This window comes from Alosa alosa, chromosome 15 (genome assembly GCF_017589495.1).
Source record: "Alosa alosa isolate M-15738 ecotype Scorff River chromosome 15, AALO_Geno_1.1, whole genome shotgun sequence".
Taxonomy (NCBI): domain Eukaryota; kingdom Metazoa; phylum Chordata; class Actinopteri; order Clupeiformes; family Clupeidae; genus Alosa; species Alosa alosa.
In genome coordinates, this window is record NC_063203.1 from 27102143 (window position 1) to 27120896 (window position 18754).

The window sequence follows — 18754 nt, forward strand, 5'->3', positions numbered from 1 at the left end:
AAATGAAACTCGAGCACAAAAAAACGTACTGTAGTTGAGCAAACAGGAATCTATGCTGTGCTCCACAAATGGCTTTGCCTGTTTGCTAATATCAATATGAATGTGCAACATCAGCCCCCTTTCTTTTGTGCTCGAGTTTTATTTTTCCTCATAATATAATTTGTGTGCTTCCTCATAAAAGTAGAACAAATGTAACTCCATATGCGCTAGGTAACAAGTACACACACACACACACATTCACGCATATACGCACACACACACATGCACGCATGCACAAACACACACACACTCAAACACACACACACATGCGCACACACACACACACAGTAGGATGTATGATGCACTTGTGCACTCATATTAGGCATTGTAAGTATTGGAGCACAGCCAGACACGTGTAGTTACACACACATCACCGCACCCAAATGTCACACTGTGAATTGGGAGTCCTTTTACAGCACCAGGACGTGTTGTGAACAGTGATGTTCCTCTTCCTCCAGGCTGCCTGGGAGGCCCAGTTTCGGCAGGACCAACAGAAGAAGTTCCAGGCCTCCTGGCTCATCGCCACACTGACCATGCCCATATGGGACGAGTTGTACCCGCCGTCGCTGGACGAGCTCCTGGAGCATCGCTACGTGCTGACCGTGCCCAGACGGCGCTTGACCGCCAAGGTGTCCGCTGTGCTCCAGCCATTCACCGTGACGGAGGAGGAGCCGCACAGGGACACGAGGGACTCCGAGACGCACGTGCAACGGGCGAAAGGCTCAGATACCTCCACAAGAATTTCTGACACACGGGGGAAAACACCTCACAGCGAGAGAGATTCCAAGGCGGGGGGTGCACAGACGGCTCTGAGAGAGATTCCAAGACGAGGGTGCAGCAGGCAAACGGCTCAGAGACCTCCAGGGAAACCCCCGAGACACAGGTGCAGACCCTTTTGACCTCTGTGGAAGACTCGGAGACAGGGCTCCAGCGAGGCATAACCTCTGCGACTCCCACAACCAATCAGACATCTAGGAGTCCTAGTGCCTAGGAGTCCGAGTGAATGGCTTTAAATACACATGTTGCTTCAATAGCTGTGTCTCTAGGTGTCATTTCTTTCTTCTGTTGCTGTTACAGATGACCTCATTCAAAAGACTGTATAATGACTGACCTGATTTCTCCACTTGTACACACAGTCATGTTACAGTTTTTCTCATTCGATTTGGTACAATTTTCAGATCAGAATTGAAATTCTCAAAACTACCTGTTCAATCTTCAGCCCAGGTAATTTCCCGACCCCACCCCATCTCTCTCCCATTTGCTTCCTGTGGTATTAAAAGCAGAACAAGCTTGTATACATGACCAAAAATAGTTGATCTTACATGTATGATCATCTCTAGTACAAATATGTTTGATATTTGCCTTGATTATTTAGCACTCTTTCATCATTTGTTTTTGAAGGTGAAGGAAGCCACACTAATACATAATATAACTTTATTATTTTTAAATCAGTCAAACTTTGTTCACACAGAACAGAACAAGCATATACTAACACTACTGATTGACAAATAATTGAAAAAATGGAAAAGGTACAAGAAAGAAAGAAAGAAAATGTCTCCCCTATATCTTTTGTGTACTGCAGAGCATACTAATGGACACATTGTACACACAGGGTTAAACTGAACTGATTTACATTCAAGATTTAATTACAACAGAGGCTGTCTTGAAACTGAACATCAATAGAAACAGTCAACATTTCTAACATTAATAAAAATACTCTTTTATACCCTATAACAGACAGGCCCACTGGAGGCAAAATTAAAAATGTATGTATATATATGGAAACTTCACTGGAAAATAGAATACATACCTGTCCATTATCAGGAATCATTAAAACAATTAAACGTAATAGCGGGAAAAATAAGAATGAAGCTGATATCCCTGAAGCAAGCGGAGACAATGTATACAGATCGGTCACGCAGGAGCTGTTTCTACAGCATCTGCTACACATTTATGTTTAAGCTTTCTGTCGTAATTGTCTGTCTCTCAACGTCCTGCTTGTTTCTTTATGTCAGAATGGAGTGACCTCGTCTTGTGTTCTTGGATTGGGCTGGTCTTGATTTTATCTAAGTTTTGATAAGATTTCTGATCACTGTGAATTTGGAAGGAGTTCCTCACCTTTCTCTAATTTATCAAGTGAATTTGGAAGGAGTTCCTCACCTTTCTCTAATTTGGCTATGCACTCTGCCTTTTGTTTGATGGCCATCAGGGACTTAACTTGTTCACCCCAGCCTGGTATGGCCTCAGCTTTCTCTCAGCTCAATGAGCATGTCAATGTACTCTGGAGTGGAGAGGGGATTTGGCTTCAGGGCTCTCTTTTAGTCTGTTCAGACACTCAGCAGAGGTCTCCATCAATTCCACTACCTCTAGCCTAATTGTACATCATCATATTCAGCTGTCAGTTCAACCAATGCCTCATCGCAAATTTCATTAACTGTCTCGTGGCTGAGTCGGTGCTCTGTGGACTTGGCCGGAGCTTGCATCCTATCTCTCCTTTTCACCTCTGAGTAAGAGTAGGCCCACGAGACACAATAGGTTTTGACCATACATATTTATGTATATAGTTACTCTACATCGAGAGACCAATAGGTACAAGACATCAGTCAAAAACAATTGAATCTAGCCACACTAGTTCACCTACAGGTAGCCAGAACCAAGAGGACAATCTCACTTCATAAGAAAATCGAACCTACAATGCTGGGACAAGTCACCTGCTTTAGCCACTACACCATTTATCACTGTGCTGATTTTAAGAGTCTATCAAAAAGCAAGGCATACTCAAATTAACATAAACAGCAAGAATGAGACAAGTAGGGGAGTCTGTCTCTTAATGAAAATGAAGCTACAGGATAGATCAATCATTGGGTCACGAGATAAACATCCACTTTGTAATTTTTGGTTAGGCGGTTGTGATTTTTTGTTAGGCGCTCCGGACACCAACTGGAACTACCAAGGAACGACACAAGTGCAACTGCCCAGGGGCTCGTTTCTAGAAAGTGTCGTTTGCTAACTTGCGTCGCAACCTTGGTAGTTCGCTCCATCGTTCTTGGATTTGGTGTTTCTAGAAAGGGTAGTTTGAAATCTCAATCGCAAACAAGGACGCAAAGTTTGGTCGGTTGAACTACTGCCCCTAGGCAGTCGCACTTGTCGTTCCTTGGTAGTTCCCAGTCAATGGGCGTATCATGTAGCATTACGGCACAGTGGTCATGGGAAATGTTGGAAGTAGGCCTACTGCCAGGGGAATATATGACCGAGAGCACGTAATGCCTCATGCATCACCAGCCAAACTGGCTAGTAAGTTTTTATTAACACCCGCCAAAATTAATTTTAACCCGCATTTGGCGGGTGTTAATTTAGAACCCTGGTTACCATTATCTGTAACTGTTTCTTTTCTCTGTGTGTGTGTGTGTGTGTCTGTAGGGGTGCCCAGTGTCACCATTATCTGTAACTGTATCTGTGTGTGTGTGTGTACTAGGGGTGCAGTGTCACCATTATCTGTATCTATATCTGTGTGTGTGTGTGTGTGTGTGTGTGTCTGTACTAGGGGTGCACAGTGTCAGCATTATCTGTATCTGTAATCAGTGCCGCTGCTGGCAATTTGGGTGCCCAAAGCAGAACTGTGCCGCTCTGCTGTTACTGAGGACTCACTGGTAGGATCCTTAGAGTGCGGTCAGTATTGAAGTATGGAAACACTCTCTCAGTAAAAGTGTGTGTGAAAGTGTATAGGTGTGTGTTATTATCAGGGTCAGAGAATAACACCTTTCCTCTGTCCCAGTCCAGCTGCACTCTGATCCTCTGGAGTTTCTGCTTCATTGTGAGGAGAGTGGGGGCATGAGGAGCACATGCTCCGTATACAGCACCATCATACAACACACACCACCGTCCACTCCTGAAGCTGTAGTCTCCCTTCCTCAAGACACCCTCTGTCATCACACCCACATTCCACATTGAGTTCTCTCCAACCTCCACATCCTAGCTGTGAGTCCCTGAGTTAAAGCCCACAGAGCCCAGGGCGCTGCCGTACTTATCAAATCTCTTTGGGTTATTTTTAACATATGTCATCCTGGTCAGATTTTCAGACAGGATGAGATCTGGGTGTGCAGTGTTGGGATCCAGAGCCACAGGAGCTGCAGATAAAATAACACACACACACGAGCATGTGCAGAAAACTCAGGAGTTTCACACTGAAATGAAATCGAAACCAGATACCAATAGAATCAGAAAATAATAAATATGGTAATAATTGTGGTATATGTATCTGTATGTCTCCCTCAGTCTGCATGTCTGAGTTTACTACAGTTCCGTTAGACCTTTACCATACATACTGAAAAATAGGAACAGAACACTGTGTGTGTCTGTCTGTGTTTATTATACTGACCAATCTTTTGGATCATTTTCTTCACGAGTGTGCCCTCCAGGTTGTCCAGGTGTTTTGCCACATTGATCTGAACCGTCTCTAGATCCTGCTGTGTGCACTGGGGTGTTGGTGCTGCTGTGGGTGCGGGTTCAGAACTACAGAGAGGAGACAGACAAGAGGCAGATCCAAGAATATCCCACTTTTTTAATGACATTAACATAACATTTTTTTTAATGACATTGACATAACATTTCAATATTATCCATGGAATAGTACATCATTCATTTCATTCTATGTAGGAGGAATTTCATGACATCCAGAAAATTCAATGAATGGCCTGAGATCAATGAATGGTGTACTGAATAGCCTGGCATCAATGAATGGTGTACTAAATAGCCTGGCATCAATGAATGGTGTACTAAATAGCCTGGCATCAATGAATGGTGTACTGAATGGTTCAGCAATTGATATCCTGGATGAACCCTGATGAATCTGCAAACTCATTTGAATTTGCTCTGCAGTATAGTTTTAGATTAGACTAAGTCTTGTTCAGATTAGTCACACTTGTTTCTGAATCACTAAATATCCAGGAATCAATCATAACCACTTATTCGGCAGGGGGCCGAATGAACTGGCTTTAAATTAAGAATGAACTGGCAATAGAAAAGGCTAGGAAAATGTAAAGTGTTTTTACTCTTGTCTGTTTAAGGGTTGAAAAGGTAGGACTTTTCCAGGATTTCCATGGCCGTTGAAAACCTGTAGATCACTCACCTTTCCGCTGTGCTATTCTGTGAAAAAATAAAGAGAGATTAGATCATAATTACTCTCCCTAAACAGTATAATCAAAATAGATTAATATGTGAATGCAAATACCATTATTAATGTTACTACAATCAATGATCATATCTAAATATGAAATGATGTTTATCATCAAAAAGAAAACATGTTCTTACATGCAGGGATGTGACATCATCAGTTCTTATATTTTCTGCCATGGCTCTCATTTTGTCAAAGAGATGAGATCTCTCTGTTCATCTCCTCAATCTTCATCTCCTCAATCTTCATCTCCTCAATCTTCTCCATCATGCTCCTCCTCCACCCTCAGTGCAGCCATTTTGGCTGTCACTTCATCTTGTAGAAACTGGTCAAACTTCTTATATCCTTTGTTGATCCGCTTCACTGTGTACTGGCCTGAGTCTAAATAAAACAACATGTAACAAATCTGAATTGTATACATGATGAGATGTCAGTTACATCTAAAATATAGTCCTATTATATGTATAATACAAATGCATATCACATAAGATTCTATAACATACAAGCTAAATGACATTATTTGTCGTTGACAATGCTACATCTTAATAGTCTGATCTATATCTCACCCTAATTTTATCTTCTGTTTGGTCATAGATGAGTCTCTGTTCTTCAAAAGCCTTCTGCTTCTCCAGCATGGGCTGCAGTCTGACCTCTATCACCTTCTGTAATGAATGCATACTTTATTGCAGAGTCATTTCACTGGGGTGTCTCTATTTACCTTATTCACATGGCGGTCATTGTAAACCAAAACGAGGCCATGGGGTACCCAAACCAGTATTGTTGTGTTCTATGCATTCACCAATAAGTGGCGAGAACTCATTAAAGATATAATTAGTGTACCCCATAGCCTCGTTTTGGTCTACCTTACTGCACTTCAGAGGAGAATCTGACACATTATACTGCATATGATCCAAGTTGTGTGGCACGAGCGTGGTCGTGGGACAGTGGTGTGTGTATAGTAGCATACAGCAGGAGTTTTGCTTCAACTGATGATCAAGTTCATTTATTTTTCAGTAATTTTGCATTTCGTGTTCTTGATGTAATAATTTTGATTGCTTTGTCTGCCAAGTAATTTGTTGCTGTGTATGGGTATGTAAAACTTGCTGGTTTCCTCTTGTTGTCCCAAGAATAGGTTTACCTGCTAAGGACCAAGGATGTGTGGCAAGAAGGGTGTGTGATATGACTGAATGGTGTTGTCCCAAGAATACACTGAGTGTTACCTGCTCTGCTTATCCAGGACCAAGGATGCAGAGGACAAGAAGGGTGTGTGATATGACTGGAATGGTCAGATAAGATCATTTTTTTATGAGGTCCACACGCGATGGGGCCCTTAGACAAAGGGAGGTGTGTTGATCCAGCATCTTCCACACCTCTCATAACACTCACTCCAGCCAAATGTGTTGCATCCTCCTTCCCATGTCCCTCTTATAGGTGTACAGAGTATATGGAGAGCTACCCATCCCTTCCACATTGTGTCTTTTGTGTAGTTCACACACAGTTGTGGTTCAGACTTTGGAAACTGAAATATTTTTATTTTTTGGAAACCTAAATGAGTGTCAGCCCTCCTTTTTATGTTGCAGTGTCACCATACCTTCCTCCCAGTCTTTTTTGCATTTGTTCCTGTTCCTTGTTGTAAACACACATTGAAAACTTCAAAAAATCTATTGAAAACCTGACATGTATCAGTCATCCTTTTCATGCTGTGGTCTCACCAGCTGGCTGAAATATAAGTTACAAGTGTTTAATTGAAACAGTTGATTGCTTATTGAGTTACAAGTGTGTTATTGAACCAGTGGGTGTCTTATTTTGCAGAATTGATCAAACCTTTCACATTTACTTATTTGTTTATGTATTTTTGACAGATGTTTATGGCTTAGTCTTAAAATATTACCAAGGCTGTGTGGTGACCACCCTTATGCTATTTCGAACAGATTTAATGCATTGATCAAACTTTAAGATCAACATTGAAGGTGTTAGGCTACTGATTGGTATTTTTATATATATATATATATATATATATATATATATATATATATATATATTATATATATATATATATATAGATACGTTTATGGCTAGTCTTACAATGATCAAAGCTGTGTGGTAGATTTGGGGGGGGGGGGCACCTTCATCTTCATCTCACCAAACAAACTGGAAAGGACACTGGATCCACACAAACAGGATACAAAACATTTTGACAATGTAAGTAAAGTATATGTGGCGTGATACAGGCAAATGTAGGAACCCAAGAACTGCTAATGTCCAGCAAGGAAAAAAACATTCAATGTTAGAACATATTTTAGATTGATGTTTGCAGACCAATTATACCTAATGGACACTATAATGTAAGAATGCTAACACATAATAACACTCGTGGTTGATTTGTTCTAATGTTTCCTGTTCAATAACACACCTGCTGCTGTCTATCCCATTGAAAGAACACGACACGCAGAGGGCTGTTTGGAACTGATGAAGGGTACGTGAACCACGTGACCGCGTGGCGGCGACATCAAAGAGTGTCGCAACTCTCTTTTTCTATGGCTCTGACCTGGCTTAAGAGTTGTGCTAATTAGAATCAGCTGATTAAGTGAATGGTTGGAACAAAAATGTGAGCCGGACTTTCTGAAGCTGTACTTTCACACCCAACGTGGTAAAATAGAAAAAAAGTTCTCAATTGTTTTGTAATTTCATCTTGCAAATTTGTCCTTCAGTCAAGAGAGAACTCGCTCACCAATGTTGCCGATGCAACATTGCATTTAATCCAAGTGATGAAAAGAACAAAATGCTACCAAAGTGCAAAACATTTTCGGTCCCAATCAGACAATCATCAGTGCAAACAATCTAAGAGAAGAAAACGCCCTTAAATAGACCGCCTCTAGTTGACGCTAGATCTGCAATCAACTAGCCTAGTTTGGTTGAAGTGCGGTTGGCATTCTCTTAAACGGCACTGTCCACCTAATAGGTGGTTGACATACAGCATACATAGATAATGTGAAATATAAAATAAAAAAGCATATTGGAATGGAAATAATGAAAAAGAAACAACAAAATAATAATGTTATAAACCAACAAGAATGCAGACATGGAATATTCAATGGGATTTGAAACTATAATTCAAGTCCCTAGTCACCATAATGGTGTTAACACTGAGCGATTGGCCTCAGAAAAGTGTCTCGCAACTGCGCTAGTCTGGAAGCTACACGCAAATCCCTCACGGGATCAAAAGAGTATATACTACTTAAATCTGGGTTTAAACCCAAAAGTACTTTCACGCACCAGTGAGTAGGCTAATGCGGCTATTGACACTTTTTGCAAACTAGTTGATAGAGACATTGAATCGTTGTATATGTCTACATCTCACAAAAAATGGTCTAATTGCACTAAATCACAACTGCCGTCACTATCTTCTCTGAAAAAATTAGTGCACAATTTAGTGTAAAACGTGCACATGATCTAGTAAAATGTGCACACAATTTAGTAAAATGAGCGCACGTTTTCTTGCAATGACCCTCTAGGGTTCCGTAGTACTGAACGCAGTGGAACATTTCAAATTTGTGCATTGCGGGAAATAATTTATTTGTCAAAGAATAACTAAACTTATTGCTGCCAACACTAGGGGTGGGCGATATGGACAAAAAAATAATATCGATATTTTTTGTGATTTTGACGATAACGATAATTAGTCGATATCCTTTAAAAAATTGTTTTTGTTAAAGTCTGAGTTACTTTACAGCTCATTATTTATGAATAGCATCATTACAATAATAACCAATAACCTAACCTGTGACTTTTTAACCAAATCAACCAGTCACTCTATGACACATTTCCAATTCTGCCCCCACTTGTGTGTGTGGCAATGACACGGTCTAGCCAGCTACATTAGAGAAGAGGAATAGGCCTAACAGTTTCCCAAGAGAAAGTCTGAAGCTGAAGTTCCTTTCAAACCTTTACATAGGATTCACTGTAAAACTAAGAGCAGACCAACAGAGTAGCCTACATCTCAGTTATTTCCTTCTATGTTTTGTTTTAGAGCAATCACGTAGGCTAGCATTCCAAGTTACAAAATAGAAACTAATGCGTTAGCTTATGGCTAATGTATATGAGAAATCCCATGGAGATGCTAACGGTTAGCATAATCGGTAAACAGATATTTAGAGCGAACTTCAGTCCATTTACAAAGAGTTACATGAGAATAGTTATTTGTTTACAACTGACTATTAAAATACTCAAAGGCTAATGTTTTCTCTCCACATAATACCGTGTAGGAAAAAACGTGACTGTCTCATCAATGCTACTTGAACAGAAGTAGCTGCATAAAAGTAGGCTACTCTCACTGCACATAGGCTAAACACTAGGCTGCGTGGGACAACGTTGTGACCCACTAGTGATCGTGTGACACTTGCTCTGCTGCACTTCTCCCGCATAGCCTACTGTACCTCCTGGGAATGTATGAGTCTTCAGCAGTGGTGGAGGAAGTACTGAAACTCAGTACTTAAGTAAAAGTACAAATACACAGAGAAATATTTACTTTAGTAAAAGTAAAAGTACCACAATGACAACCCTACTTAAGTAAAAGTAAAAGTACCTGCTTTTAAATGTACTTTAAGTATTAAAAGTAAAAGTATTTGCATAATGATTTATTCTCTTAATAACTATATTCTAAAAGGAAAAATCAGTATGGGCTGTGGCATTTTAATCTAGTTAGTTTCTAAGCTAGTTTTAGGTTATACTCGACTAGTTTTAAGTTAATGCAATTGTGCTTACCATCTGTGGCCCATTACATTCTGACCTACAATTCTAGATACTGTAATTCTGGTTATCTACTAGGGTGATCTGCTGAGTAATATCATTCAGCAAAAACACGAGAGCCTGAAGTTTAACGGGTAGACAGGGGAAACGCCGGGTGGATCGTAATGCCAATTATGCTGATTGAACAGAAAAGTTGCTGAGAAAGGTGTCTTTATGATTAAATTCAGTTTCACTTGGCGCAGACGCATAGACTTTGAATGAGCTGACGTTACGCCACAATTGTAGGCTATGCATCTTTATTTAATCACACACAATTAAGGAATATTTCCTAATCTGGAAAATGTTACGCCTTTTCCGCCACCGGTTCATTAATAGTCTACCATTCATTTGTGCCTTAAATGATCAGGCGTGTGACAGAAGCATGGGCATAGCCTGTAACCGCTGATCCAGCGATAGCAATCTCATCGGAGAGGAGGCCCTAACGCTGCAGATAACAGACAGAGAAAGGCACAGAACACAGTTGCATGTACAGTGTAGCCATGGGTCTGGTGATAGCCTACCGAATGCAGATGGCTACAAGCTCACGCTTTGCCTGGTCTAGACTAGAAGCTTATGTTTCTAAGAATGCACGTCGAAGCTCCAGAATCTTTGGTAGCAACCCCCCCCGGTAAAACAAACGTGTTTGTCAGAGAGAGAGAAAAAAACTGATCATAAAATGTATCGTAAAAAGTAACGATGGTGTTGTAGAAATGTAGCGGAGTAAAAGTACAGATAATTGCTGTAAAATGTAACGAAGTAAAAGTCAAAAGTATGCACTATAAATTTTACTTAAGTAAAGTACAAATACGTGGAAAATTTACTTAAGTACAGTAACGAAGTATTTGTACTTCGTTACATTCCACCACTGGTCTTCAGTGCGTGATTTTGAGTGTTTTTTCCCCATAAGTAATTTAAATACTCGATAATGTCAATTTGCACATCGTTAAAACAACAATCACAATATTATCGCAGACGATATCGCCCACCCCTAGCCAACACATACACTGCCTCATGTATTGACACTTTACTTTACCCAGCCTGTATAGAGATCACAGTCTGTAAGAGACTGACTGAAAGTAACCTGCCCACAAATAAAACAAGGAAGAAATAGCCCTATCCAAACATACAAAAGGAGAAGAACGCAGAGCAAACATGAAAATGTTGCATGCCCAAGTTTTTGAAACAACTATAGTTGTATCAAAAACTTGAGCATGCAACACAACTTCCTAAAGTTTGGCCAAAATATGCACTGCACTACTCCACTTGCACACTTGTACACTTTGCAACTTGTTGTTGTCGTCCTGAAAACACAACACTTCTGCTGCTCTTACATAACTTGCACCACTATGCCACTTTCTTTCTTACTTAGGTCAAACAGAACCACCCCAGCCTTTTATTGGCCTGACTTTGCACTAGTATTTTATTGACTGTCTATGCACAATTTCAACCAAATTTTGCTGCTCTTTTTTTTTTCATCATATGTGCCCTCTTATTTACTTACTTTTTTGTTTACTTGAATGTTATGTTTGTCTGTGGACTTAAATTGGTAAAATATGTCTTGTCTTCACCGTGGGATAGTGAGAAACGTAATTTCGATCTCTTTGTATGTCTGGAACATGTGAAGAAATTGACAATAAAGCTGACTTTGACTTTGAAAATATCTGGAATTATTTCCCTGCAATGCATGGTTTTTGTTCATTTGTTCATATCATTAATGTTATGGTTGTAATTTATTCATCCCTAATCAATTCCATTAATAGAATATGCCCCCCTCCTCCCACACACACACACACACACATACGCACTTGGCTGTGGCCTTGTATCTATCTATCTTTTACAATCCATCAACAAGTAACAAAGTAACATATCAGAGTGGATTCTTACCTCCTGCAGGTCGCTGGCCATCTGATTGAGATTCATCTTCTTTAAGATGTTAACCACAACCTTCCCAGAAAATTTCTCAGTAAATGTTTGCACTATTAAGTCTATGGCATCAGCTTTCTCGAGCTTTGACCATGGAATTTCACCCTTCAAAAGGTGCTTGAACTTCTTGAAGTCAGCCTCATTGAGGTTTTCTATGATGTCCGACAATGCGTCCTGAACTGGGTTTGTGGTGAACCCTTCCAGGGAACTTACTGTATCTGAAAAAAAGTATTTACAATTACACATAGGAATCACACGTCATGCTCACATTATACACCTGCTTTTCATAAACATTGGCATTTCATATTTTCCATTTCATACTACAATGGCACCATGCCAGGTCATATAGCTTATTTTACTATGTTACTGCATGCTCAGAAAAAAGGTACGCAAGGGTACAAGTATTAAACCTTCAGGTACCAAATTGTTCCTTTCAGTTTATTGTACCTTGATAGGCTATTTTCAGGCTGTCCCAGTTTGATCACAGGTTCAAGAAAACACCTTAGAGTGAATATAACTTCAATGCATTCTAGTTATATTTCATGTACTTTATTTCATGTTGAGTTTTGCTTCCCAGCATGCATTGCAATTCATTTACGCATTTTAGGCATTAGTTTGTTTTGAAACAATATGGTTTGAACAATTTATCTTAGGCTAGCCTAGGCCTATCTGATGATGTTCTGAACAATATGCTACAGGACAGGCCCATTAAAAAGTCGTATTAGTTTATTAAGAAAAAGACACCGTAGATGTGAAAGTATCATATCCTAGCCCAGTATAAAGGTCATTACCTACTCACTAGTATTGTAATGCATTAGAGGACATGATATCATGCATGACTGGTCAAAGTCAAAACAGAAAGTAAATAAAACTGATTGTCAGGCAAACCGCAACATTGTGTTACGTCATTCTCTCTTCTAGCTGCCTACCAGCATGACCATTCATGAAGCCTACAGGATGTAGTAACGCTTAAACACATTTCATGTTTTTTTTTTTTTTTACCATTGTGGGAATATAAACGCCGCGCGCATAACGTCGTGGTGACCATTAAAGGACGTTCCCTCAAAGTCTCGGGGACGTCCCGAACACAGGTCTGCAGGATGTCAAGGGAACCCTACACAATGTCGAGGAGGTGACGGTTCGCCAGGGGACCTTTAGAGGACGTCACCGGGACAGGCGCGCGGGAACATATTTTTGACCAGGGGTGCTGAATAACAAAATAATGGATGTCCGACGATTTCTCCTCTAGCATGATATCAATCGAATTTAGACAGCTAAATACGCCATTTCAGCGCCTGTATGAGCAGACCCTCTGGTAGACCTAAGAGCGAGAACAGCCACATTCCACTGCAACTATGCGCAGCACTTGCCACTCCGACTCATCAATAAAAACTGTGTGCACACACACCAGACACATAGAAGCGCACTTGACTTTACATCATTAAACTATTTCAGTATATTGCTTTTCTGATTGTCAAAACCACACCAGAGATGTTTGGCTTGAAAATATAATTAGGCTGCAATGACCTACAATGGCAAACAATTTCTGAGTAGCCTAACTTATGGCGTCTCCACTCCACAGCAAAAGTGTCCTAACCATGAATTACAGCGGTTTCTATCTGAGCGACTCCAGTAGTGAAAGGATTTCAGTGTCATATTTCGGTGGCACTAGCTAAGCTGTCGTGGAACTCGAGATGACATGTCTACTGATAGGCAACAGGTTCGTGGATTTGGGCTAGATCAGCCACATTGCCTGACACTAACAGAAACTGAGCCGTACGTGAGGTTGTGGGCTTGCCAAAGACTAATTGCAAAAGATGCATCCTACCTCATCTGTTGTCGTTTGGTATTCGAAATTGGGCTTTTCAAAATCCAACGATATATCCAAAGTGCAAACTAGTTGGTGATGGTATATGGAAACTGGCAGTATGCATGCTACACGGAGTTCTAACAGGTGCATGGCCTAATAAGCAGGCAAGATATAACCCAAGATCGCCATGGTCTCGATATCAATTTGTGTTTGTGGTAATAATGGCAGCAACAATAAAACCATCTTGATCATCATTTTGACAGATCAGCAGCCTCTGGGTGGTCATATGCATAGTTAGCCTACCTTTAGTTTGCATTTACATTTTAAACACTGAATCTACTGTCTTTACTGCCGGGAGAGAAAAAAATCCTGTATTCTTTTCTGTAGCCTAATATTCTTTTCTCGAAGTCAACTAGCCTGCTTGTAACGTCTCTCCTCAGCGAGTCACGTCACTTTCACTTCTATAGCTACACTATAACGTTTAATGGATAGCTATATTCAAAGCTATCCATAACCTTTTTTGCTATTTGCCTATTTGACAACAATTATAATGACAAACTGCGAATTTGTAGGCCTATATTGACAAAAAGCAAGGGGTGCTGCAGCACCCACCTTCCCGCGCCCTTGCACCGGGACTTTATTTTGTTTATTTTGTTTACCTACTCCTACTAGCTCATTCTTGGCACTTGAGGTTAATGACGCTGCAGAGACTCTCTGCTCTATACGGGCATCTTGTCTGAATGCCTCATGTCCTCGTTCCTCAAGACCCACTCGTTCTAAACCTCGTCATCCATGGCTGATGAACAGTATAGTCCCATTACGAAAGGAACTTAGAGCCGCTGAGAGGAAATGGCGTAAATCCAGAGATGGAAATGATCCAGTCTTTGCGGTCATCTTTTTCATCCACTGTTACACTTGCAAAAAAGGCATTCTATCAAAGCAAGATTGAGAGCGCCACTGAAAACTTTTTTCCACTTTCAAGTCTCTTCTCAATCCACCACCACCATCAACTACTTCACTGTCAGCAGATGACTTTGCAACATTTTTCACTGGAAAAAGTTGCTAAAATAAGTGCTCAATTTGATTAACCTATAAGGAGGGCTTTGCCTTGTGTTAGTATGACAGCATCATTGGACTCTTTCTCTCTTCTTGTTGAGCAAGCAGTCTCGCAATTGTTTCAGCGAAGTCGTCCAACAACATGCCCATTAGATCCTGTCCCGTCCACTCTTCTACAGTCTCTCACCCGCTGTTCTACCGGCAGTCACACATGTATTTAAAGGTCTCATCTCATCGTTTTTTCATTCATTTTGCCATGGTCTCTAGTATTAATGAATGCCCTGTGAGCCGGTTTTGGTGAAAAAAAAAAGCTCTCCTGGATCTATTTCATGCTGTTCTAGTTTGGTGGGGAAGGTGGGAGGGGAGGAACGACAGGATTTGCCTCTTGCTCATGAATATTCATGACATGGTAATGATCTCTCCTCTGATTGGCGAACAGTACTGTGACGCTCCCGCCAGTGCGTCCTCATCCGATTCTGCCTGTGCTATAGACCAGTGTTTCTCAAAGTGTGGTCCGGGGACCACTGGTGGTCCGCAAGCTATCCCAAGTGGTCCGCGAGCAGACGTGGTAAAATATAATATAGATGAGTTGTTTGCCATATTGAACCAACTTGTATGTAAACCCAAACAGTTCTGCAACACTGCCTATGTAACTTATGCCAGTTTAAATCATATGAATCCTCTGACACAATAAGCAAGGTGCAAAGAAAATAAGCTACGTGGCTCAGTGAGTAAACCTATTGTGTAAGTAACTATTTAAGTAGGTCTACTCTTCTCTTTAGCTAGGTGGTCCGTGAGTTTTTTTTTTATTGATTAAGTGGTCCTTGGTCTGAAAAAGTTTGAGAAACACTGCTATAGACCTCACCAGAATAAGTCCCGCCTCCTAACTTCCGTATCCATCCAACCTTCAGTCGTCAAATGTCTATGGGAAATAACATGGCGTTTTGAAAGATCGTACCTGTCAAACTCTGTAGGTGACAAAGTAGAAAAAGCTGCTGGGCAGATTGGCCTACACACTTCTGCCATCTAGTTTCCACTGGATTTTTTGATTTTCGGTGATATAGTATACTACTTAAACGGCACCACAATCAAAAAATCCAGTGGAAACTAGATGGCAGAAGTGTATAAGCCAATCTGCCCACCAGCTTTTTCTACTTCGCTACCTACAGATGTTTTACCAGTATGATATTTCGAAACGCCATGTTATTTCCCATAGACAATCGACGCCCGGAAGTTGGATGGATACGGAAGTTACGGAGGCGGGACTTATTCTGGAGAGGTCTATGCTCCATATTCAACTTTACAGTGCTAAAACCTGGCTAAAACTCAAGTCAAAACTGTTGCACAAAATGTCTTCGGAGAGACAACTTCATGTGTTTGATCATAGTATCCGAGTAGGAAGGAGAACCGCTTCCTGATCGTTTGTCGGTGAAGGTTGGTTTAATAGAATGGTAACAATTGCATGTCAGCTTAAAATTTCTCCTAAAAAATTAAATGTTTGTGGCAATTGTCATCTTGCATTCAAGTAATAAAGTTGGAAACGTTTTAAAATAGAGACCTATTTCTTTACACAGTCAAAGGTCTTTGCAATCTTCCTAGTAGATATTTTACTTCACAACACAGGTTATAAGCACCCTAAATGCAGTTCAGCCACTGACCTAGCCTGCTAGTTGTATGCTATCGGAATAGATAGTTATGGTTTGAATTCCATGATACCATCATTGAAAGACCACTTGGTTATAGCTCAATATATATATATAGATCTAAATTTTGACTTTCCCAAACATTGACAAGCACATAAGAACCTGTATTAGCCTACTAGAAAAAGACTTCTAGAAACTAACTAGCACAACAATAAAAGTTATATCACAAACCTTTGCTTCTAAGGTGATGACCTAATGTAGGCTAGAAAGCTGTGTAGCCCAACATGAGGATGTGCTCTGGAAGACATACAAAACACTAAGTAAACAGTAAGTAATCAAACAAAACATCATTGTAGGCCTACAAAGGCCAATGTAATAATGGCAAGAAGACATAAATTAGACTGAAGTGTAAATACCTGGGCTCTAGTGATAGCAACTTAGCCTAATAGTGCACGGGTATTGTGTTTTTGATTTTCCCTGTTTAGACTACAACAATACCAGTTGAGCATAAGATATTGTTGCCAATATTATTATTTGTGGTTTAACGCTTAGGTTAGAAGATTAGGTTCAACAAGCTAAATCTCTGGGTAGTATGGTAGTTTCTTATGAGTGTAGCACACCAGGCACGAACTGAAGCATTCGCTCACGGCAGGCGCCTTCTGCAACAATTAGCTTCTAATAGGTCTAATCAATGGAAGTAGCTACACCTGGCGCGTGGCCTGTAGGCTACGTTCAAAAAAAATAGACAATTCCTCTAATGGATTTTACCAGAGCCCTTCCTATTAGACATTCTCTGATTTTACACGTCGCGAACAGAACACTTCATTTACTTGCCTGGTGTAGCTTCCTGTAATATAGGCTAGCCTAAGCCTAGCTTGTGCCCTTTTCATGCATGCTAACGTGAAGAATATGAACATGCTATTTTGTAATAGTCGTTAGGTGGAAAAGTTTGTTTGTACTTACAGCCTGTGAGCTGGTGATCGATCGTCGTGACCTACAGGTCCAGGTTTTCAGAACATCGATGCAAAACACCGCTGTCTTCTAAATGGGACCCACTACACAGTAGCTTAAGGTGTGTTGCTAAAGCAGCCATAATGAAATGAAGGTGTCATTGTTTGGATACTTGTTTTTTTTTTTTTTAATTTCACAGACTACAACTACCAAGCTGGAATCAAAGCACATCGATTCCCCCCTCACACCCTGCACGCACTTAAAACAAAATAAACAGGCGTCTGGTCTCACGCATGTATAGGCAAAACTGTATCAGACCGGTGTAACATTGGTAAATCTTCCATTGCACAGAATGATTTTTGTAGCACGTGCAACAAATGACAGTCGAAAGATACAATTACAGTGCTGCTATATAACCGCATTTATAGTTTTCTACAAATGCAATCAATCAAATTGGCCTCCATCACTCAACCAATGCTAGGTAACATTAGGTCCTTATTGATATTATAAGATTAACGTACCTGCAGTAAAAACCAAGCATGTCCGATAAACATCCTCAGATTTATTTCGGCTTCAAGAAGAAATGGGAATTACATTTCATGTGAACATCTTCCTATCCTTATTAGACGTTCTCTGCGGTAAACTACAGTCCTTGTAGGAAGCGCCCATTGTTTTTCCAACCCACTTTTAACTTCCAACAAAATTGAGGAGCATCTCGCTGTAGCCTGCGGGAAGGCGGGGCTTGACATCAAGCCCAGCCCACATCCAAGTCAGCCATGTTTTTTTGTATTACGTCACACAGTTTAAAATGGCTGGAGGCGAGAGGGAGGCAGTCAGCAGAGAGAGCCAGAACTCGCAACGAGACTGAGCAAGCTGCAAGTGCTACATTCTACAAACCAGCAACTTACTGCAAAACACGTTTTATTGTGTAATTCAACACGTAAACTGTGGATTCAAACCAGTGCAACAACTCGCAACAGCACCAACATTTCCATCGTCACACTACTCGTTCGTCAGATAGGAACTAGCTAGCGGGCTAGCTAGCCAGCAAAGTTAACCACCCAGATGGCAAGAGGCTGGCGGCGCCCAGTTTTCGCTTGTCGCGGGCGGACCGCTGAGTTTTTGCACATCGGTTCTACCGCGGTCCGCTGGGCTAACGAGCCCAGCTTTGACCACCTTTTCTTTATTCATTTATACGGTGGACTGCCGGTGGCCTAACGTTACCATCGCGGGTTGCTGACAAGTAGCCTATCTACCGGTGGTCCGATAGCTGCTTGCTGGGCAGTAGCCTATATTTGAGATGAGGATATGTCTAGCTTGATCTGACCGGTTAACGTTACACAATGCATGCTTCTAGTTCACCTGTTAATA

At 40.8% G+C, this 18754-nt stretch overlaps 3 protein-coding genes and 1 long non-coding RNA gene across 4 annotated transcripts in view; 1 reads left to right on the plus strand and 3 right to left on the minus strand.

Annotated features, from left to right (window-relative positions):
* The window catches only part of LOC125307920 (adenylate cyclase type 10-like), a 34356-nt gene extending 33236 nt beyond the window's left edge, over positions 1-1120 (plus strand). Inside the window, 2 exon segments of the mRNA XM_048264051.1 lie at positions 498-922; positions 1117-1120. Of these exon segments, the coding sequence (XP_048120008.1) occupies positions 498-922; positions 1117-1120 (429 nt within the window).
* Positions 1121-1459: 339 nt separating this feature from the next.
* LOC125308464 lies at positions 1460-2435 on the minus strand. The gene is made up of 2 exons (XR_007195884.1): positions 2200-2435; positions 1460-2157 (listed from the first exon to the last, which is right to left on the minus strand). It is a non-coding gene; the product is annotated as an uncharacterized LOC125308464 (long non-coding RNA).
* A 970-nt stretch (positions 2436-3405) lies between these two features.
* LOC125308465 (E3 ubiquitin-protein ligase TRIM62-like) lies at positions 3406-5476 on the minus strand. The gene is made up of 4 exons (XM_048265007.1): positions 5350-5476; positions 5168-5184; positions 4418-4551; positions 3406-4166 (listed from the first exon to the last, which is right to left on the minus strand). The coding sequence occupies exons 1-4, from the start codon at positions 5398-5400 to the stop codon at positions 4012-4014; spliced, it is 357 nt and encodes a 118-aa protein (XP_048120964.1). The 5' UTR covers positions 5401-5476; the 3' UTR covers positions 3406-4011.
* A 1820-nt stretch (positions 5477-7296) lies between these two features.
* Positions 7297-13746, minus strand: LOC125307921 (NACHT, LRR and PYD domains-containing protein 6-like). Its single transcript, XM_048264052.1, has 3 exons — positions 13704-13746; positions 11885-12141; positions 7297-7375 (listed from the first exon to the last, which is right to left on the minus strand). The coding sequence occupies exons 1-3, from the start codon at positions 13744-13746 to the stop codon at positions 7352-7354; spliced, it is 324 nt and encodes a 107-aa protein (XP_048120009.1). The 3' UTR covers positions 7297-7351.
* Between the last annotated feature and the right edge of the window lie 5008 nt (positions 13747-18754).

Bases quoted from the DNA above. Each gene is read 5' to 3' on its own strand.
- LOC125308465 (XM_048265007.1), bottom strand. From the start codon at position 5,400: ATGAGAGCCATGGCAGAAAATATAAGAACTGATGATGTCACATCCCTG. The intron at 4,167-4,417 runs GTCAGTATAATA...TTTTATCTGCAG, and splicing joins GAAAATGATCCAAAAGATTG to CTCCTGTGGCTCTGGATCCC.
- LOC125307921 (XM_048264052.1), bottom strand. From the start codon at position 13,746: ATGCATCTTTTGCAATTAGTCTTTGGCAAGCCCACAACCTCAC. The intron at 12,142-13,703 runs GTACGGCTCAGT...ACTTTTTTTCAG, and splicing joins TGGCAAGCCCACAACCTCAC to ATACAGTAAGTTCCCTGGAA. The intron at 7,376-11,884 runs GTAAGAATCCAC...GTGTGGATCCAG, and splicing joins TGGCCAGCGACCTGCAGGAG to TGTCCTTTCCAGTTTGTTTG.